Raw genomic sequence first — 23,293 nt, forward strand, 5'->3', positions numbered from 1 at the left:
TTTTTAGAATGTTGGCCCCTGAATAGAGGTCTACATTAAAGGCAGGCAGGCAAGCAAAGAAAAAGAATGGAACCTACACTGCCCAACAGTAGCACTTATCCACACACTTCTGGGCTCTGATAACTATTCAACACAGCAGCAACATCACCAACTGAGGAAACTGCCCCTGCTAATTGTAGCCTCATCTACTGTTGCTCTCCATCATAATTCTCACTCCGTCAATATCAAACTACTTGCAGTTTCTCTGAACACAACGTGTTGTTTCATTCTTTTATATCTGCTGTTCTCTTATGTCTGGAATATTCATCTCCATCTTCTCTGTCTGGCGAACTTCTATTTATCTTTCAAAACCTGTTAAAGCATCATTTCCTCCATGAAGCCTTCCCTGATGTCTACCAGACCTCGCAGTACTTGCAAATACTTATACTATTACACTGACCATTTAACAATGTAATCATATTTTTATGTGTCTGACTCCCCTATCAGACAGTGAATACTTTGAGGTTTTATGTATCTGTCACTAGTATCTAGCATGGTGTCTGGCACATTGTAGATGCTCAAATCTTTTTACTGAATTGAACCTATAAAGGCTAATGAAGGTCTGACTGAATTGAGGAAAATATTCATGGGCTAATTTCCGGAAATTTGTCCCCAGGCTTCTTCAAGGTTGGAGATATCTGGCAGAACACACAAAGTAAATGCCTTTGATTTTATTCTTACAAGGGATCCTTTGTGTACACTAAGTCTCTCATTGAGAGATGTTTGTAAAAAATCCATATTCAATTTTTGACCTGGCTCTAAAATGATAACAACTTGTTCCAATTACATAGGATCTCCCACCCTATTATGTCACATTGTAGGCAAACCAGGAAGTGCTAATGGGATCCCATTAACCTTCATACCACATTATAACATTCTCATCTGTTAGGGGAAGAGAGGAGAGAAAAGACAAACACAAAGATCACTAAGCATACTGATGGGTGCCAGTGAGGGAACTAAGCCTTTGGAAGTCCTAGTCCTCACCTCTAGGTAACAATTCACTGTAATGAACTGAAATGCAGATTTCAACTATGGTGTGGTAGACTGATAAGGTGGTAGGCTACCAAAGATATGTCCACATCCTAATCCCTGGTACCTGTGACTATTATCTTACATGGTAAAGTCTTTGCAGATATGATTAAGTTAAGGATCCTTCCATGAGGAGATTATCCTAGATTACCCAGGTGGGCCCTAAATGCCACCACAAGTGTCTTCACAAAACAGGCAGAGGGAAATTAGACACACACAGAGAGAGCAGAAGGCAATGTGAATATGGAAGCAGAGATATGTGGCAAGAAATGCTGGCAGCCACCAGAAGTTGGAAGAACCAAGGACAGGATTCTCCCTTAGAGCCTCCAGAGGGAGTGAGGACTTGCTGATACCCTGATTTTGGACGGCTGGACTCCAAAACTGTGAAAGAATAAATTTCTGTTGTTTTAAGCCACCCAGTTTGTAGTCATTTGTTGCAGCAGCCACAGGAAATTAATACGTATACAATCTTCTCATAATCTACCAATACCAGCGGCCATCAAGAACTGTGCTCCACAGGGTTTTCAATGGCTGATTTTTCAGAAGTAGATCTCCAGGCCTTTCTTCTGAAGCACCTCTGGGTAGACTCGAATCACCTACCTTTCAGTTAGCAGCCAGCCATGTTAACCGTTTCCATCAATACCAAAAAAAAAAAAAAAGGCAAAAAACCAAACCCACTGCCATAGAGTCGATTCTGACTTAGAGTGAACCCATGTGTTACACGAGAACTGAGCTCCACAGGGGTTTTTGGCTATAATCTTTACAGAAGCAGATCACCAAGCCTTTTATTATTTTTATTGCGCTTCAAGTGAAAGTTTACAAATCAAGTCAGTCTCTGATATAAAAATTTATATACACCTTGCTATATACTCCTAGTTGCTCTCCCCCTAATGAGACAGCACACTCCTTCTCTCCACCCTGTATTTCTGTGTGCATTCAGCCAGCTTCTGTCCCCCTCTGCCTCCTTATCTCCCCTCCAGACACATTGTCTCATGTGTCTACTTGAGCCAAGAAGCTCACTTCTCACCAGTAACATTTTCTATCCCATAAGTCCAGTCCAATCCCTGTCTGAGGCATTGACCAAGCCTTTTTTTGTGGCACCACTGGGTGGGTTCTAACTACCAACCCTTTGATTAGTAAGTGACATAAATTCGAAACAATTATATCCACAACCATAAACCCTCACCTGTCTGCCTGGAAATAAACATCACTTAACGGAAACCAGATATCAGCACTTATCATTTCTCAATGATCTCACAAATAAAAATTTGAGAAAAGAACCCTCCTACCCACCAACTTTACTTCTCCCACCAAAAACCAGATATTCTGAATTAACTGAGAGTCACATAGGGTTATGGCTACCTCCAGGTTGCTTCTATTTTAAGGAACGCTTTATTTAATACGATTTTGAACTCCAGGATATCTGGTGTGTTGCTGACCGCCCTCTGTATTCCCACCCTCTATCCATGTATGGATAAGAAGCCCTGGTGGAGCTGTGGTTAAGCACTTGGTTGCTAACCAAAAGTTTGGTGGTTCAAACTGACCAGCTGCTCCAAGGGAGAAAGATGTGGCAGTCTGTTCTGTAAAGATTACGGTCTCGGAAACCCTATAGGGCAGTTCTACTCTGTCCTGGAGGTTTGCTATGAGTTAGAATCAACTCAACGCACACAACAACAATGATCCATGTATGTAGTCCTTTATCATCTGAATTTTCTAATGTGATGACATTCCACTTAAAGAAATTTACTTTTTTCTCTGAATACTACTTTTGTGCGGTAGGTAGACTAAGTTACAATACTGGGGGTGAGCCCAGGAGGCACTGAGTAGACTCATCATAACTGAGAATGCACTCACAGAACTGTTTAAGTACTCAAACAGACCTCTCAGTTCACATCTGAGGTACACTTCTTAGGCCTTTATTGGACCCTTTTCTCCTGACTCCCTTACCACCAAACATTTGATTTTCAAAAGTAAAACATGTCAGATGTTTTAGCACAGTGGAAGCTATAAGCATACAGTAGTAATCAGAGGGGTTCATGCTAAGTGGGAGTTTCTATGACTGTAAGAGAGGGTTACAGTTTTGCAGAAAGAAACAAGACATTCTGCATTTAGGCTCAGTAGGCTGAGGAAGGAGACTACTGAGAAGAGATAGAAAATCATAAACCACATTAATCTTTTCACTGTTTGTAGGATAGAGAACTATTAAAAGTAAGGTGATCTGCTCATTATAGAAAGTTGAGGTTAACTGCAGGAGGTGATAAGTGCCTTGAAGATAGGGACCGTGTCTGTTACTTAATGTTACATTCATAGATGCTACCACTGTGCCCAGTATACAAGCAACATTGAAAAAAATCTGTTAAATGAACAATAAGATTCTTTCTCTCCCACTGGGACTTGCTCTGAAGGCAAATAAAGCCCTAATCAGAACTTTAATCAAGTCTATACACCTTCAGGGATCTAGCTCAAAAATGGATTAAGAGAGAACATTAATTCTCTAGGGTAAGTTCAATGAGATACTGCTGGTTGCTCTATATGACAGCTAGCAAACAAACTTGCTTCCTTCTGCTTTGAAGTTTTTGGGGGAGTCAGAGGAAATAATGGAGATAGGATGCATCTTGTCGAAACAGCGGGAACCATCAGCTCATCTTACTTGAAACTCTCCTTACGATTCAAGGAGACTAAGAGCATCAAAGGTGCCCAGGTGGTGTAAATGGCTTGTGCTTGACTATTAACCAGAAGGTCAGTGGTTCAAACCCACCCACCAGTGCCACTGAAGAAAGGCCTGGACATCTGCCTTCGTAAAGATTACAGCCAAGAAAATGCTATGGAGTAGTTCTACTCTGTAACACATGGGGTCACTATGAGTTGGAATTGGCTTGACAGCAATGGGTTTTTTTGTTTTAAGGGCATTAAGGGAGTTTCTGGGTGGTGCGAACAGTTAACGTGCTTGGCTCTAACTGAAAGGCTGGAGAGCTGAGGCCACCTAGAAGCACCTCAGAAGAAAGGCCTGGCAATCTACTTCCCAAAAAATCAGCCATTGAAAACCCTATGGAACACAGTTTTACTCTGACACATGGGGTCATCATGGGTTGCAACCCACTAGACGGCAACTGTTTTTTTAAGGGCATTAAGACCCACAACTTATTCATGCACAAATTAGTGGCATGACCAGAAAACTTGAGGAGCTTCTTTTTTAAGTTATAAAGTAGATAGGAAGGGGGCCAGGAAAGCCTACATTGGATAATTCTGCTTTTCTTAATGATATCCTGATAAAGGCTAAGACAGGGTTTTTCAAACTGTGGGACATGCTCTATTAATGGGTGGTGAAATCAATTTAGTGGTTTGTAAACAGTATAGAGTTGCTATGAGTCAGAATCAATTCGACCTCAACTGGTTTGGTTTAACCAGTATTTAAAAACAAAAACCAGAGTGAAATAAAAAATCAGAGTGCATCACATTCCAAAAAAACCTTAGGTACAGGTGAATACTGTTATGTGACTCTCTAATTTTTATTAAGCAAACATGTTTTAAGTTGTAATGTAAAATATATTTCTTACTTTGGCTCACGAACCAAAAAGATTAAAAGCCACTAAGTAAAAGTGAATAGGTTGTTGCATGTTTATTATCATACAACGCTCATAAAAGAGCCAGTGAATAGTGCTTATACTATGTAAAAAATTAAGCCTTAAGTATTCCTTGCTTATTATTCTAATGTTAAGACAGAAAAGCAAAGCATAGCAGAATGTCCAGCTTCTAAGCAAGAATTGTTGTCTCCTTGACAGCGCTCCAATTCAATTACGCCCTAGCCACTGATTTTTCTATCACCACCTCCCCTTTGTTTCAGAGACAGCATCCTCGACCTTCTGTTCATGCAGTGGAGGAAGAAATTGCTTCCCAGAAAGGCTTAGCCCACTGTATTTTACTAGATAAAGAAAAAACAAAAAGCCATTCCACTCTGACAAGCTGATTACTGTCTACAGAGGAGCAAAATGTCTCCCTGAGGACTAAGGGAATAGCCAGCAAGGTACAAATATGTTCAAACCTTTAACCACTGCTCTGCCAAGAGCTGCTGGTATGTGCACACAACTCTCTCTCTTCTGGGTAGTCAAATGTGCATAACTGAAAATACAAGACTCAGTTAGGGCTTGTCCAACTGCAGTTTCAAATACGTATAAAGTGAAAGAATGCTGAAATAAAGTCTTCCTTTTTTACTATTACAATTACCTAAGTAGAACTTAGAAGAGAAGAAAAGGCTGAAGAGGGAATAGCTAAAGTGTTGAGTCTCATATAGTGCTTTATAAAACAGACATCTAGACTAAGATAACCGCTTTCATTGTCCCCTCTCAATATAGTCTAAGAGGACTACAGTCTCTTCCTTAGTTCTAAGAAATACCTGAAACTGAAGTAAAATGACAAACGTCTGAAGTTATGAACATAATAAATACAGTGAAAAAATTAATGCGCACAGGTTGCCTCTATGTAAAAAAAATGATGCTCATTGAAGCAACAGATGTCTACATACTGTTTGGCCACTGTAGTATTATACAGCTAACTTCATGTAGATAACACGATTGAGATCTTTCAAATTATTTCAACAGTACCTTTTTTCACTTGATTCAAATAACTACACCAATGAAAGATATCTTTTTTCCTTGCGGGGGTGGGGATGAGAGAGAGAGGTAGAAAGCCCAAAAACAGAGATAGGGAAAGAAGGTAACTGAGGCTTAGTATTAACAGTATAGGCTTAAAAAAAAAAAAAATCACCATCCCTCCTATTACGCTGTCACTGCCTGTCTGATAATCTCTTAGGAGCCAAGCTTGTAGTCTCTGTTCTATTGGTTGTTGCCTGGAATCATCTTTTCTTTGCATTTAGTTTTAAAGAAAACTCCTGGCAATGACAGCAGGGACAGGTTGATATGTTTACCCCTCCTGAACAAACAATGAGATAGACAAACACACAGTGTGCACAGACACACAAGTAAATGGCTTGTTAGAGGTACCCAGCAACTTAAACAAGTGAGACCTTTGGACATGTAAAGCGATCATTTTGGTAGTTTGGGACCATGGCCAAGGAGGCATTTTCAGCTCTGAAGCCAAGAACTTGACTGGACGGTTTGAGGTAGAAAAGACAAGGCTCCAGTCAGGTATCTCTGGCAGTTGGAATCAGAGTGCATTTCACAGAGCCCACAGTTACACAATGAATCATTGTCAGAATCAAGAAGTAAAATGTATATTTTAAGAAGCTTCCCAGCGAAAGATAAAGACATTCAGACAAAACAAAGAATCCCTTTACTATAAATATCAACTACAAGACTCTCTTAACCCTTTTGATCCTTTATGTGTATCTCCACATTTTTTTATCATTTATATTAGTTCACATAAATATTCCCATGTATCTACTTGGCCATATATTTTCACTTCCAATCATAAGAGAAATGTCCATTAACACAACACAGTTGGTAAGAGAAAAGGAAAGAACAGATATGTGGTATGTATGGTACTGCTATCAAGCTAGTTAAAGGAGGGGATGTGAGACCTGAATTGAGAAGAATTTTCATACAATCATGTCAAAAGCTTCAGAGAATAAATGAGTTAGCAATCACTGGGCAGATCACACATCTCACTACTGTTTACAATACTTCTAATCACATCCTAATTCCACCTTAATCGTATTTCTTCTTCTTATCAATCAATATGGCAGTCACTAGACCATAAGTCCCACTAGTGCCTGGTACTACACAAAGGAAAATACCCAGATACCATCTTTTCCATCTGGGGAATTTACAGGCATAAAAGTAAGGCGAGGAAGAAGTGAATATGAATCAGGAAGCGACAGAGTTTAGAATTCACAAAGATGACACCACATTGCTTCTTTGGGCCTATTACTGAAGGACTGAAACCATAATTTCTAGTTCCCAGTTTTCTAGTTCTAATTTCTAATTGGTCCAGAATTAATTTTCTTTCCCCTCTTAAAATCACGTTCTTGCTCCAAAATGGTGGTTGTTTACGTCAGAGAAAGTTAGTCACATCTCAGTAGCATTTCCGGGCAGATAAAAAACACTGTAAATTACGGCTGAGGCAGTTCCAGAGGGGTCTCTTCGTTTTAGTGAAATGAAGTGAAAGAATTCTTATCTTTTTTTGGGATAGGCAGAGCTCAGTTGTAGATCCAGCTCTCTGGTAAGGCAGCCAGGTGCCCAGGGCAGTGACAAACCACAGATAGGACTTACTTGACTGATTGAATTTGGACCATTCACCAACAAATCACTATTCATTATTTTCTATGCTAGGTGTACATATTTACTTGTGTATGGAAAGGAACAAGGAAGTTTAGCCTAGTAGTTAAGACTGCTGTTTCTGAGGTCTAACTGTCTGGGTTTGTGCTGTACCTCCACTACAAAATACTATCTGGCCATATACTAGTTATTGAACCTCTCTAAGCTTTACTTTCCTCATCTCTAAATTGGGGATAATACTAAATCCCACTTTAGAAGGTTGCTAGGATTAAATAAAATAATACCTATAAAGCACTTTTGAACAGTACATGATAAGAGCTCAGCTATTGTTACTGTTATTATTACATTGATAAAGTTAAACAATTTTCTTTGTATTGTGTTCTCTCCTATTCCCTCATATGCTCTCTGGGTGGAAAGATAATTTTTCTGCATGCTTTATAAACACCATTTCCTAAGTTGTATATTCATGTACACATACATGACCTGCTGGTCTGAGCTAATCGATACTAATCATGCTACAAAACCTTCCGTAGTGCCTTAGTTATCTAGTGCTGCTATAACAGAAATACCACAAGCAGATGGCTTGAACAAAGAGAAATTTTCTCAGTCTAGTAGGCTACAAGTTCAAATTCAGGGCATCAGCTCCAGGGGAAGGCTTTCTCTGTTGGCTCTGGAAGAAGGTACCTGTCTTCAATCTTCCCTTGGCCTAGGAGCTTCTCTGCACAGGAACCTCAGGTCCAAAGGACACATTCCCCTGGCACTGCTTTCTTGATGGTATGAGGTTCCCATGTCTCTCTGCTCACTTCTGTCTTTTATATCTCAAAAGAGATTGGCTTAAGACCCTAATCTTGTAGATCTCATCAATATAATTGCCACTAATCCATCTTATTACAACATAGTGATAGGATTTACAACACATAGGGAAATCATATCAGATAACAAAATGGTCAACAATCATACAATACTGGGAATCATGATCTAGCCACGTTGACGGACAATTTTGCGGGACACAATTCAATCCATGACAGTAGGCTAATGGTCATTTTATCACAGTCAGTCAACAAGTGAGGACATTAGTATTGAGGCCAAGATGGGAAGATTCTTATATGTAACCAAATCTAGAGGCTAAAGAGACAATGTTTCTACAAAAAGAGATCTTACCCAATGCCAGGGAGCTAGAACCCTAAGCAGCTAATTGAGTCCTAGAGCTAAAGCAACCAAGCCATTCACTTTTGCCCACATTTTATCAATCTAAATTTTCTACAGTGGATAAAGGTAGAAATGCTTCCCTCTTTTTCTTCAAAGAGAATTAGGTTGGTTCCAGTGTTTGGGGGCCTTTCTTAACATTTAGACTTCTTAATTAGCCTGTAGTAGAAAAAACAACAACTCCTTTGCTCAGGGATGATCCCACTTAAACCAGCTGTCTCTACTATCCCCTAACTCCAAATAAAAACATCTTATTCCTTAATGTATTCAATATTACTTCTGTGGTTAAATTAACTCATACTAAAGTATGAATGATGGCACCTACACTTTTCCAGGACCTTATTAATTTATACAAATTTTTAACTAATGTAGAAGTACAGGGATTTATTTTTGGATGGGGACTTTTTCCTGTTGGCCTTTAAATTGCACTGATTTTTTTCAGTTACATATAAGCTGGCCATGAGAGGAAGGGAGAAAAGGGACCTTTATTGTCCTCAACCTCATCAAAGAAAAAGGGGTCGTGGGCTCTACTTCCTTTTGCTTTGCCCAGCCCTGTTACCTTGATTCCCAAGATAGAGCTCATTCAGTGTTCATCGTGTGCTTGCTCCTAATACCTACACACACATGTTGCTGCCGAGTCAATTCTGGCTCTTAGCAACCCTAAGGGACAGAGTAGAATGGGCCCATCAGGCTTCCAAGGAGCAATTAATACCCAGAGCCATCAAAACTATTGCTATGCAAGCCAATTCCTATAGCCTCAGGGACACTCCTGGTAGAGAAGAAATGCTGGCCATCTAAGTCTCTTTGGGTAAATTCTTGGAGTCTTAGAGGGACTTTGGATTTGTGGCTTCTCATGTCCAATTTTCTCTCCCCTTTGCTCCAACTATTCCCAATCACACAGTTATCTGCTTACAATTTTAAAAAATTAAGAGGAAATGCTGGTTAGTAATCCCCACAAAGTACAATGGCTAATAAGAGACAACATAAGCTGTACAAGAGAAAGGTGAGATGTAAAAAATTAGACTGGAAGGGTTGAGCTCAGTTTGGAGAGGAAAGTAACTAAAGACAAAGAGGTTTGAGAAAGTGAAGAAGGAGAGAAAGACACTCTTACAATGGTATTTCATAGTGACTGGTATGCAAAAAACTAAAGCAAATGTTATCTCCCTCAGAGAAACAGAAGGGAAGCCAAGATACTCAGCAGAAAAATCACCACCATTAAGCCTCTGGCATACTACAAGTGTCACCCTTTCCCTGTGGCTAAGGAATCAGAGCTTGTCGTTGTAACCAAGTCTGCAACCTGTGCTCCTGCTAACCTTTATGGTGGATTGAGCTATTTTTCAGGAAAATCAAGTGATAATTGCCCAGTATCAAAAGAAAATCTGACCCCTGGGAGGAGAAAGGAAGATCTGACCCCTGGGAGGAGAAAGTTCCTTCTGTTATAGGATGATTCTCTCTGGAATAACATAAATGGCTCTTTGACAGGCCATGTCTTTGATAAGCAGAGCTGCAACTCTGACAGCCAATCTGCTGAATGCCAAACAGAGCACTCAGTTTTCTACAATGACTCAAAGGACACTGCAAGGCTGCAGATATATTCCACTGACTTTCTCTAAAGACACTCAGGTTTTTCAAAGGCAAAAAGGAAGAACTCTTTCCTTCCAATCCAGGGAATTGCAAATTCCACCTGGGATCTAAAGACACAGCTATGTTTGCTCAAAATATGACATCATCTATGTGAACAACAAGATTTAAAAGCTGGAATGATGGCTGGCAATTTCAGTCTTCAGAGCAGAAGTTGATTCAGCTCTTCAATCTGCCAGGAGAATCAGCAGCCACACAGTGCACATGGTGTGCCAGACTGGGAATGGGCTAATTTCACAAAATTCATTCTCATTCTCTCTGTGCTTTCACATGACAATTGCAAACAGTCCAGATTCTTACCAAAGCGCAATCTTACGTAGTGTATTTCACTGCACAAAGAAATTTCTCAGAAAAAACAAAGGTGTTGTTAACAAAGAGATAAACCCCAAAGCTTTCATCTTTTCTCTACGATGCCCCAAATGTCTTCCTTCTTGAAATCCTATCTGTGATATGGTAATTTTGTGAGAGAAAATTTAAAATGTAAAATCTCTCTACAATAAACTATTAATAGCTTTTATCCATCACAATGTGTATGCCATTTCTTCAAGATGAGATTTTGAAAGATAAAAGCTTTCTATACATTCTAACTCAAAAGTAACACTCATTGTGCTATAATTTAAAGGACAGTCCCTCTGAGGTTAAATAGATTCAACTTCCAACAGAAAAAAGAAAACTAGGCTCGAGAGTTAAGATACTCGATTTATGTTTAAAACATTTTTGGCCCTGGTGGCGCAGTGGTTAAAGCGCTAGACTGCTAACCAAAAGGTCAGCAGTTCAAAACCACTAGCAGATCTGCGAGAGAAAGATGTGGCAGTCCGCTTCCATAAAGATTTAGAGTTTTGGAAACCCTGTGGGGTCACTATGAGTTGGAATCAACTCAATGGCAGTGGGTTGTTTTTTTTTTTTTGATATGATAAACAAAGCAAACAAAAACCCCAGTAAAATTCAGAGGTAAGCAGTTCTATTTTGATTTTTAAAACACGAATTGCCATACTGAGCAAAGGGGGGCCCTGAAACAGGTACTGAAGCGAGAGCAACAGTAACAGCAAAACACAGCACAGAAAATCCTAAGCATAAAACCAGAAGAAGATAGTGGTGATTTTGTTCCCCAAAGTATACAACATTTTCCGTGAAAATTAATGGCAAGAGGACAAAAAATAAAAGATGTTTTGTTTTGCACATAATATTGTAATTCTCAAATTTTTAGACATAACCAAAAGCCTGAAATTTAGCTAAGTGTCTACTAACACTTGCGACTGTAACCCTTTCAAAGGGTATATCATTGGTTATAAAGACTCACTTAGGATCAAAACCCAGCTCTGGCTAGACTCCAGCTGAAGGAGCTTTTCTTGTAATACAAAATCCAGTTTAAAAGGGGCCTGGGTTTTTTTTTTTAAGTCACTGGTTAAAAAGCTTAAGTTTGCCCAGTTACAGTCTTTTGAGCAGAATGGTGACGTTTTCTTTCTTCTTAGAAAGAGCTTCACAGAGCACCTCCTGCACCTTGTTCACGACACACAATTTATCAGCATTTCTTTTCCTTTCTAAATGGCCGTGAGGGAAGAAGAGCTCCACAGCCACTGTGTGTGGTTAGTAATGGCGCTTTTACTTGTCATTGTACAAAGCCTGTTAAATATTTACGACACAGACAGCAATATCTAGTTCTAAACACCCAGTTGTGAGTTTGAATTTTTTTAGAAATAAATCTATGACAAGTTTTCCCCAGCAAAACGCCAGAAGACTTTACTAACAGCTTCAAGAGACCCAGCAGGTCCAGAGGAGCAGTTATAGGCCATCTGGTGATTACTTATTATTATTTATACAGCACTGTAGATGTACACACAGATGTGTTATGAATCCACATACACAGTAAGCCCCAACAAGGGCTTCAGACAAACTGTGACTGCTGAGCAACTCAACCTGCATTAAAGAAACACGTTAACCAGAGAAAGGGAGCACATTGGCTGTTTTTTAATCCGTCACATTAGCTAGAGGATTATTTGCTCAAACAACGAAAAATTCTATCTAATGATGACAGCATCTTGTAAGTCAACAACCTAGCTGATAATGCGGTTTTGCAACTGTACGAAAAACAGGGATTAATGAAGGGCAGGTTCTCAGATCCAGAAGGCACTTTATAAACTCAGCAGTTCATAAAAGAAGGGATTAAGAAAGAGCCCCTCTCCTGATTTAAGAAGAACTGGAATACAGATGCGGGATACTTTTCCCCCCACCAGAAGTGCTCTGAGAACAGTTGCTGGGCCTTCATTCCAAATATTTAGTTGTACCCAAGGAAAACAATAGTGAGTAACTGAAAAAGTTCACCTTAATTTCCTGGGTATAACTATAACTCCGATTTGGTTTTGTTTTTTGTCCACTGGAGCAAGGATGCTTTTAATCTACTATGTTATTGGTAACATAATAATAAATATGAAAAACCAAAATAACCAACTACATATTTCAAAGGGCAAGTGTCAAGAGAGTCAGATTACGTGTTTAAAAATTTGGGTTTAATTCCCTGTTCTCACATTTTTTTTAATCCCAGTTCCAATTTTGTCTATATGTTACAAAACAGCTGTCTGTTTCCATCACAGAACAGTTACATAAAACTGCAGCATACTCAGAGTGAACTGAATGTTACTGCAAAATCAACATATTATGATAAAAAATAAGGTTAGCATTTGTCCTAATTGTGTAAAATGCACTGTACTTTCTGCTGCCTGACAGCATGCAGACACTGTTACCAGATGGGAACTGGATGAATTATTGAATGAAATATGAATTATTAAATTTGAATTTTTTTTAACTCTTGGCAGGGGTGAGTTAGAAAGGCTTATTTGTCTGTCTGAAATTGCCCTCACCTGTCGAAGGATGTAAACACAGGATATACCACCACAAATGGCATTTACCTACCAGAGCCATTTCTTCCCCTTGTTATTCTCCAATTCAAGATGCTCCCCTAACATAAAGCAATCATCACCAACTCATTCTTCCTTGTTTTTCTTTTGTGATCAGGCCAGGTAATAGGAAACCTTGCCAAAGAGACAGAATTAAAGATCCTGAGTCCCATAGCACGAGTATGGCCTGTATAATGGGAGGGTTGGGATAACAGGAATAAGCTCTGTAGATCTGTGTTATATAGGCAATAAAACATATACCTTTGCAGCATGCCAGCATTTAACCAATCATAGAACCTATTTGTTGCCTCATATATTACAAGCAATAGAGATTTAAGGGATAATGTTCACGAAGGCAGAGGATACAACGCAATAAACAGCTTTGGAGGTTGGTTAAATGCCAAGTGAAGCCAGGACTACAGCACCATAAACGTTATTCCTGTTATATGATAAGATAAGAAGGTAAAAGAAGCTGCCCTCGATCCCACCATAGCTAGGGCTCTATCGCTATTCTTGGCCTTAGAAAGGGAAAGCAGGTCCCGGAGGTCTATGAGCTAGTTATATGTTTCATGCTGCAGTTAGAAAGATATGAACAGAAGCTCAATCTGTACCTAAATGTCCACTGGGATAAAAAGAGTAACAGCACCTCAGAATCAGACTGGATTGAGAAACAATCAAAAGGTTTTTTCTTAAAAGAACAGAGTTGATATTGAGTGGTGATGACAGAAACTTGTCTTAATAGCTAATAACAGGATGATACTAACTGTCCATTAGTAGTATCTCCTTAGAGGAAATGTGTTCCCGTTCTCAAGAAAACAGACATTCTAAGAAATAAGCTCTGTTCAAAGGTTTGATTATGATAACCAGGACTACTTAAATCTGCATAATTTGGATTACAAACCAGTGTCGTATGACTAGGAGAAAGGTATTGACTCCTCGTAATAAAAACTAGATAAAAAGCATTCAAAAGGTAAGCTACCTAATTGTAACCCAAAAAACCCACTGCCGTTGAGTTGATCCTGATTCATGGAGACTCTGTGTTACACAGGGTTTTCTTTGCTACAATCTTTACAGAAGCAGATCACCCGCCCTTTCTTCCACAGGACCACTGAGTGGGTCTGAATCACCAATCTTTAGGTTAGCAACTAACTGCAAACTACTTGGGCTACCCGGGGACCAAAGCATACAAAAGTTATTTAATTGTACCCACATGAAGTAACACCCCAAATTCAAGAATACTGACAGAGACACAGTAATTATTCCTGCTTCCACATTCAAAAAAACATCTTTATCACCTACCTTCAATTACAAGCATCCCCCAAAGCGTTAAAAACTTAGATGACTTCCTAGATTCAGCATCAAACTATATTTCTATTATTTTAACAATAACACAGAGGCAAAGCTATTTTATAGCCACAATGTTTTTAAATAGGTGCCATCCAATAAACATTTCAAAAACCTATACAATTCAAATTCAACCAGTCCTTTGCCAACAGGGTATCTGGGGCACCATTTGCCTTAACAACACTAACCCATTCTCAGGAGGTAGCTCTGTTAACTACTCCTGCTACCATATTCCATAGAGAGGTATTAGCAGGAGTACTACTTTTCCTGAGTTCCTCTTCATGAGGATGATGAGGTCTCAAGGGAAACAAAGAGTCTCAAAAGGAGACTTGAGAGGAGAGGGCTAGAAAAACTCTTATCACCTGTCTTTTAAGATAAGAATGTAGAGAGCACAACCTTGAGCAGCCATCTTTTAAAAAAAGTACATGCAGCATATTTAGAACTCAGCTGTGTCACATCAGACTTGCTGTTGGGAAGTGGACCATGAACAGAATCCAAAAATAACTGCCATTAAAGACCTAGCAACCAAAACATGTTTACGTATCCATTGAAAGCCTGGTGGTTTTGATTATATGGTGGAGAGCATAATCCACTAGTCTATTTTAGGTGAATTTTCCTTTCACCTTCACTTAGTATTAAGACGTAAGATGTTTTCTGAGTTTTGGGGTGCACATCATAAAACTTGGGCAGGGAACAGATACTGAAATAACCCAAGAGAACTATAGGTTTTTTTCTTTCTTAAGAATTAGACTCTTGAATTAAAATTTGCTTTCACTCTTTCATCTTCTACTTGGTAGAAGCCACTGCTTTTTGGGACATCTATAGCAGTTGGTTTTAAACCATGCTTTGCAAAAATTATCATGATTCTAAGTCCTTCCTCCTAGAATTTACATAGCCTTCACTTTTTTTTTTTTTTATTATTCTATGATTTCTGGAAAACAGAATTTGAATCAATGACAGTGGGTCATGAATAGCTTAAAGGTCTCGAGGGACATAAGGAAGTTGGATGATAGGCCAAAGGTGATTCACTTTACCAAATTTATATTCTCTGCCAGATTTTCACCATTTCAAGTAACATAAAGCAATCACAATAAATCTTCTAGAAATCTCATTCTAGAGGTATTTGTTAACAGATATTGGGAGACACTTAGAAGGAGTCTAAACACAACTAACGAATTATAATCTCATCTGACCATAAAGTTTTGACATGCAAAGGAAGTAAAGGGATGAATTCTGCTACTTTCAAAGTCTTAAGCTATAGCTTTCCATCCTTTTTCTATGATACAAGTAACCTGAATCCAAAACAGGAAGGCAGCAATCTTTTCTAACCTTTTCACCAAAAAATGTAGCTTTTTAAAGTACAGTAGTCCCCAACTTACGATGGGGTTCCATTCTGATAACTCCAATGTAAGTTGGTTCTCATTTTAAGTCAAGTATCTTTTTTTTGTTGTTTTCATTATTATTGCCTCTTATTATGAGTATTTTCATAAATCCGATCTTTGTCTTTGGGGGTTGGAAATATAACATACAAACTTAGAGATATATTTTAATACATACATACGTATTACTAACAATAAAATGTACCCCCAAAAAAACCGGTGCTACAGAGGGTTCACAAGTTTCTTGTCACCTTCTCAGGTTGACAAGCAAGAACAAGTGTAGTGGAAGTAGGGTACTAAAAAAAAAAAAAAGGGGTAGAGAGAGGACAAAAACCACCTAGAACCAAGTGAAGGAGCCCTGGTGGAACAATGGTTAAGCGCTTGGCTGCTAACTGAAAGGCTGGTGCTTTGAACCTACCCATTGGCTCAGTGGGAGAAAGACCTGGTGATCTGCTCCCATAAAGATTACAGCCTAGGAAACCCTGTGGGGCAGTTCTGCTGTCATATGGGGTCATTATGAGTTGGTGTTATGGATTGAACTGTGTCCCCCAAAAATGCGTGTCAACATGGCTAGGCCAGGATTACCAGTATTGTGTGACCGTCCATCATTTTGTCATCTAATGTGATTTTCCTACGTGTTGTAAATCCTACTTCTATGAGGTTAATGAGGAAAGATTAGAGGCAGTTATGTTAATAAGGCAGAACTCAATCTACAAGATTAGGTTGTATTTTAAGTCAGTATCTTTTGAGATATAAAAGAGAGAAGAGAGCAGAGAGACAGAGGGACCTCCTACCACCAAGAAACAAGAGCCAGGAGAACAGTGCATCCTTTGGACCCAGGGTCCCCGCGCTGAGAAATTTCTCAACAGCGGAGGATTGATGACAAGGACCTTCCCCCAGAGCCAACAGAAAGAGTCTTTCCCTGGAACTGGTGCCCTGAATTCAGACTTCTAGCCTACTAGACTGTGAGAGAATAAATTTTTGTTTGCCAAAGCCAAAAACAAAAAAAAAAAGATGGTCTTAATTGTGGTTGTCATAACTTGAATATGTGGTAAATTGGGGACTACCTGTAAAGGAGAGAAGTGAAAAAGGCACCAGGTATCAGTTATGTGAGTTATATTGTTGTTGCTGTGTGCCATCAAGTTGATTTTGACTCACAGTGACCATATAGGAAGAGTAGAACTGCCCCAAAGTGTTTCCTAGACTGTAATCTTTATGGGAGCAGATTACCAGGTCTCTTCTCCGGCAGAGCTGGTGAGTTCAAACAGCCAATGTTTTGGTCAGCAGTCAAGCACTTAACCACTGCACCACCAGGGCTCCTTTTTGAAAATCACTGTAACATCAAATTCACATGCAAAAATTCAGAGGGATCAGGTTCAGATATGTACTCCAATAAAGCTGTCTGAAAACTGAAACAAACGTATCCTATTTTCCCAGTTGGCTTCTATTATAAAAAAATAAAATACAAACCACAAGGGGAAAAATGCTATCAGTAATAAAGTTGAGAACTTTGACAAGGAAGGAATTACACTCTAGGATGCTGAATACTGCAGAATACAATGGCTTTTTTAGTCTTTTCTGAAATTTTCACCCTTTACTGGAATCTGGAATCTCTACCCTGGCTCATTCCTTGTCACCACCCACATCTCATCCACCTCTCAAATCCCAATTCTTAGGAATTTCTGGAACTTAGCTCCTTCTTTTTGTCTAAGTACTTATAATGTTTAATAGAACTAGTCTGCTATCTCACATACTACCAGTAAGTGTCACTGGACAGTCACATGACATGTTCCTAACTGAACAGAAACTAGTAAACCCTTCAGATTCTATAAAATGAATTAATGAAGGCAGATAAGACTCTTTTTTTGTATTCCTCTCTTCATCTTTTTGTAGAACATGGGATTAGGGGAGGGCCTAAGATTAAGAGTTAAGGTATAAAATGGGGGGGGAGGCAGTTTCAACAAAATTACTTTATTAAAAAAAGCATATGATGAAAATGATCTGACACATAATAAACATGCATGCAAACAATTACATGGCGGCTGACACAGAACAATGCAATTCATGGAATCAGACAGGGAAAATGGCTAAGAAAACGTATACTTTACATAATGCTGTGAGATCTTGGGATCTATGTTGGATTTGTCTTTCCTAGATAAGTGTGTGCCTTTGCTGCTAGCACTGATTTTCTGGATTAGCAGTCAAAAGAAACAAAACAAAAATGTCCTGACTTCTTCTTATATTTAGATGGGCAGTTTTAGAAAGGATGAGAGAGCAACATGTATTCCTCAACACTGTGTGTTGAAAAACAAATACCAGTAGAATAATATGGAAGCGAGCAAGGCAGCTTTCATTATGGTAGAGTGCTTACACTTCCTCATAACTTGGATTTACACACTGCAAATCCTCTGATCTGATTACCTCCAGTGATCACGTAAAATACCAGCTTTAAACTCTTTGCCTTAGTGATAAAACAGCCACTTTGATTCACAACGAGACATTCACAATAAAGTATATTGTAAACGTACCTGTCCACAGCCTGGGGCATTGCACACAAACGGTCTGTCGTCTCCCATATTTCATATAGCAGAGCTGAGCTAAGGAGGGGGAGGTAGGGGGGAAAAGTTATGTTAAATACGCTGGGGCAAAAAAAAAAAAAAAAGTGCTTCAAAAATATCAAGCCTAGAAACAGGTGTCCCAAGAATGCCATTTATCAAAGCTGTAAACACAGGCTACTTTGGGGAAACCCATTAGACAGGTGGCATATGATCTTCTGTGCCTCAACAGAAACTTTTAATTAGAAAAATTTAGGATTAAATATTCAAAGAATTTTAAACCTTTTGCTAGACTCTCCCTCTTTGTGCTACAGTATATAACACACTTCTCCAGTCTGCTGAATTACAACCAGTGCAGTTCCCCATGTCAATAAATCCACTGAACGCTCGATGCAGAAGCCATATTTCTAAACAAGAGAAGACCAAAATTTGTCATTTAATTAATTAAGGGATTATAGGAGGGGTGCTCCATTTTACAGGGCCATAATCTGGCTCCCTGGTGTATAAACTACGAGACTGTTGGCAAGGGCCGTTTATCCCAGATTATTGCCAAAGAAAACAAAGCACCCATCCTATTGGGCTACATGGGAAATGATTTTCATTAATAAAAAAATAAAAACCTTCTATCCCCACTGGAAGCCTCCTTCTCTCACCACTAATCGTCTACGGCAAATGGAGAAATATCGGCACCCTTCCCCCCTCCGATTCTATTTATGGCTAGGTTTTTAAAAGCAGCAATAAAACAAATGTCGACTCTTTGGGGGTTTACTGGGTGAATATGTTCCGGCTGTTTGTGCTGCTCTCGGCCAGAGATCTTGGGCTGCTCCGCTGCAGCCAACAGATGTGTGCTGCTGCAGGGGATAAAAGAAATGGCACTAAAAGGCATCGCCATCCATCCCCTCTATTTCACTCAAGAAATTTAACAAGGTTTATATGTTTTTTTGTTGTTGTTGTTTTTAATTATTGAAGTTAAATTCTTGAAATGTTGATTGAAATTCTTTGTCAAAGAATTTGTCTAATATGAATGTGTCACAGAGATTTTTTATATCCCATATCCCAACTAAGAATGAAAACAGAGATGGAGATAGATAAGTATCAGAAATGCAAATGATAGTAAAAATATTCCCAAGCCTTTTGGAAGTGTGGAAGAGAACAAGAGGGGAAAAAACTCCTAAGGGACATTTTCAAACATCTTTCCACAAGAGAAAAAGTTACCTGAAAGAATATGAAAAAGGGAAGATGAGAGAGGACGAACCGAAGAACTACAGTTTGAATGTGCCTGAAAATGACTTCGGAACTCTTAACTAAATTTCAAATTTTTATCTTGGAGATAAACCAAAATGTCAAGTTAACCTCAGTCAGACCTGCATTAAAATAAAATGTTAAAGTGCTAGACTGAATCTGGTAATTGGAAAACCACATTTAAAACTCAGAGGGTGGCTAGGTAACATCTCTCCTACTCTCTTAAGACTCACTCGGGTTGGAAACCAGTATTTCTGGTTGTCTGATCAGCAATTCCACAACTAATCGGTGTTTAAAATTGTAGGGTGTCCCATAAAATAGAAAGGGCTTCTTGGTCATCTTTCAGTGTGATAGGAACAGGGTCTAACCATGAAGGAAACTGATGTTGCGGCACTGCTATAATGGAAGAGAGCCTGTATGTACATACGTGTACACAGATTTATATCACATTTAGCCAGGATAAATTGCTTCAATAAATTCTGTTCCTAGGAGAGACCAGCTCAAGCTGATGATTGGGTACTAGGAAAAGGAGAGCTTCATTCTTCTTCGCACAGCCTCAGGACAAGGGGCTTTCTGGTGTGTTTGTTTGTTTTAAACACACAATGATATTTTAGTACTTTCTGAAGCTACAACATAATGCAAAAAATAAATACAAATAAATAAACGCAAAGACTAAGGCCACTAAGGATGACAACTCTGAGCATTTTCAGAAAGCAGTTCATCTCTGGAAAAATTCCTAATGACTGCTGTGCTGGAGATAATTACACTTTCTAGTCCCAGAATCTGCTTCCCTAATATAATAATGAAATGAGAATTTTATTTCAACAAGGTCCTCTAACATATTCTTAACCAGGAAGTAAATTACAAGGGCTAGAGCAGAAATAACACAAAAGCCAAGCAGGATTTCTTACCTTTATCTAGGTTCTATGATTTGGGGATAAGTTTCCTCACTTTTCTATCTATTGCGGGGCGGGGTGGCGGGGGAAGGTTCCCAACTGAGGAATAGGTAGTACTGTTATAGGAAGTGGTTAAATAAGTTCTGGAACGGTTGGTTTCCTTTAAACCACAAATTCAAAATTTAACTTGGCTTTGCACAATCACATCACAATATAAAAAAAATACATGGCTTCCAAATTTTATTTAATGACATCCTTACTAGGAAATGGAAATGACAAATCATGATTTTCTGAAAGCCAAAACAAACATACAAAAACCTAAAAAACAGCAAAACAAAAAAACTTGTGGGGTGTTAAAATGTAACAAAAGTAAGTATTTTCATGGCTCTTAAATATTGAAATCTGCAGTCACTGACTAGGATTTCCTGCTTCCTTTTCATTTGTTGGCCTTTGTTTTGCCTTTTTCACCAAAGGGAGATCGCAATGGAAGACAGAAGGCCTGCTTTCTTAAACACCCATAAGTATTCTTAAACCATTCCCTCAATCTCTTGCCCCACATCATTTCCATATGTCTTGCTTTATGAAAATTTTCAATTTAAAATTAAATATTCAAGTGATTTTTCTTTTTTAAAAATTTAAATTTTTAACAATGATAATGGTGATCTATATCTCCAATTAAAAAAAAAATTCCAGTAACATCTTTTTTTTAAAAAAAAAATCCCAATCTACTGCATCAATTGCCATAGATAAAGAATGCCACTGCTTATTTCTACCTGACATTTAAAACAAGTCTCTAATTATAAGAGACCAACCTGATGCTGTCTCAAAAACAAAAAGCAACGCAGTTTTATGGTATAAACAGACAGACAAAAAGTAAAACATTCTTGAATAATGATGGTGCCGTTCACTTGAATTTAACTCACAGTCCATTTGTAACTGTACTACTTGACAAGCAGATCATGTGTCTGAGCGTGGCACTCGGTCTGTCATCTGCTTTTGGATCTATTTTTTAGGACAAAACTTAAGCATTTTATAGAACTAAACAATAAATGACAAGAAAGGGATACACACATTAAGAGGCATTGCCAAGAAGAAGTGAGATGCTTTTAGCAGGGATCTTAGAAGCTAACAGGAAAACAAAGATGTATAAAAGGCTGTCCTAGAGGCCAAGGTCTGCAGAGGGAAATGTTCATGTACTCAGAACCACCACATTGCACAAATAACACAAATTACTATTCACTCAAATGACAGAAAATGATCTGAATGCTAGGAGGGAAGCGAAGAAAAACCAAGGTTTAGAGAATGATTTTTAATAACTAAGATAATTTCGCAAAATCTATCCTAACTAATTTTGTCAGCATCAGAGCTAGATCCTAAAATAGTCTTGTATCAATGTGCAAGGAAGAAAATAGATTATACATCTATACATTGCATTCTCGTTGTTAGCTGCCATCGACTCACGGCAACCTATGTGCACAGAATAGAACTGCTCCATGGGATTTTCAAGGCTGTGAACGTTCGGAAGCAGATCACCAGGCCTATCTTCCGAGGCACCTCTGGGTGGGTTCAAACTGCCAACTTTTCAGCTAGTAGTCGAGAGCTTAACCATATGCACAACCTAGGAACTCCATTTCTCTCTGTCTATTTATATATAATATAAATATAGATTTTTCTTTCTTTCTTTTTTTTTTTTTTAACAGAATGAGGATGGAGTTTATCACTGAGGTTTAAAAAGTCAATTATCTGAACCTGGTTGTAATTCTTTCTCTAGCAACCACCTAATGTTACCAATAAGAAGGCCCAGATTTAAGTGAGGAATAAAAGTCATGTACAAACACAACCAGGGACCACTTCTTAGGTTCCTAATTACAAAAAGCAGATATTGCTGGGTATAAAAGATGGGAAGGGCATATGCGTCATAAAAATCAGGAAAGAGTTTAGACTAACTAGCTATCACTCAATCATTCCATTACAAACCATTATTAAGAAACTATTAAGTACAGGCAAAACAGACATAAAAAGACACAGTCCTATGAGTTAGCCATAGGTTTTAAAAATAGCCTTACAAAAAAAGTCTTTCACTCTTCTGGTACAAAAGAAACCAGGCAAGTGGTAAGAATGACAGCTTAATTTACAAGTTCAATTAGTCAGAGGTTGATCAGTGTACATATTATTTAGATCTCTTGCTATTCCTTCTACTGTTTATTATCATTTATCATTTTTTCTAGCAATCCTAGAGTATAGACAAGAGCACAAAAAAAAAGGGTTAACAGTCTTGGTAAAAGATTGTTTGAAATTAATAACCAAAATTTATTTTTTAGATCATACACATTTAATCAGTTTCTAAATTCATTAATTCACCAAATATTTTATTCAGTGCCTCCTATATGGTCTAAAAAAAATATATACATATATGGTCTAGGCCTCAGGAATTCAACAGTGAATGAGACAGACAAGGTTTCTGCCCTCATAGAGCTTACTTACATTCTAAAAGGATGAGACAAACACTAAATGAACAAAATAATTTTAGATTAAGAGCATATAATTGCTACGAAAAAAATAAAACGTTAATGTCTAGGAGAGGCCCATTTTAGTTTCATGAGTAAAAAGGGAATGGCTATAATTTATTATCTGTGAACAAAACGGAAACAGAGTAGAATATAGAGCTCTAGGCTAAAACCAAAAGAAGCCCTGGTTGCGCAGTGGTTAAGCTGCCAACCAAAAAGTCAGTGGTCTGAACCCAGCAGCCGCTCTGCTGGAGAAAGATGTGGCAGTCTGCTTCTGTAAAGATCAAAGCCTTGGAAAGTCTATGGGGCAATTCTACTCTGTCGTATA

At 38.5% G+C, this 23,293-nt stretch overlaps 1 protein-coding gene across 4 annotated transcripts in view; it reads right to left on the reverse strand.

Moving 5' to 3' along the window:
* The window catches only part of ATF7 (activating transcription factor 7), an 84,079-nt gene that overhangs the window by 43,446 nt on the left and 17,340 nt on the right, over positions 1–23,293 (reverse strand). For 3 of the 4 annotated variants that reach the window (XR_007517211.1, XM_049883300.1, XM_049883301.1), the window contains exon 2: positions 18,294–18,362. Coding sequence is in view for 3 of the 4 variants with exons in the window: in XM_049883300.1 (XP_049739257.1) it covers positions 18,294–18,341 (48 nt within the window). In the remaining variant the exon portion in view is untranslated. Of the gene's footprint in view, positions 1–18,293; positions 18,363–23,293 lie in introns of those variants that run through there. The other variant, XM_049883302.1, reaches the window with a different exon arrangement.

Source organism: Elephas maximus, chromosome 4 (genome assembly GCF_024166365.1).
Source record: "Elephas maximus indicus isolate mEleMax1 chromosome 4, mEleMax1 primary haplotype, whole genome shotgun sequence".
In the NCBI taxonomy this organism is placed as follows: domain Eukaryota; kingdom Metazoa; phylum Chordata; class Mammalia; order Proboscidea; family Elephantidae; genus Elephas; species Elephas maximus.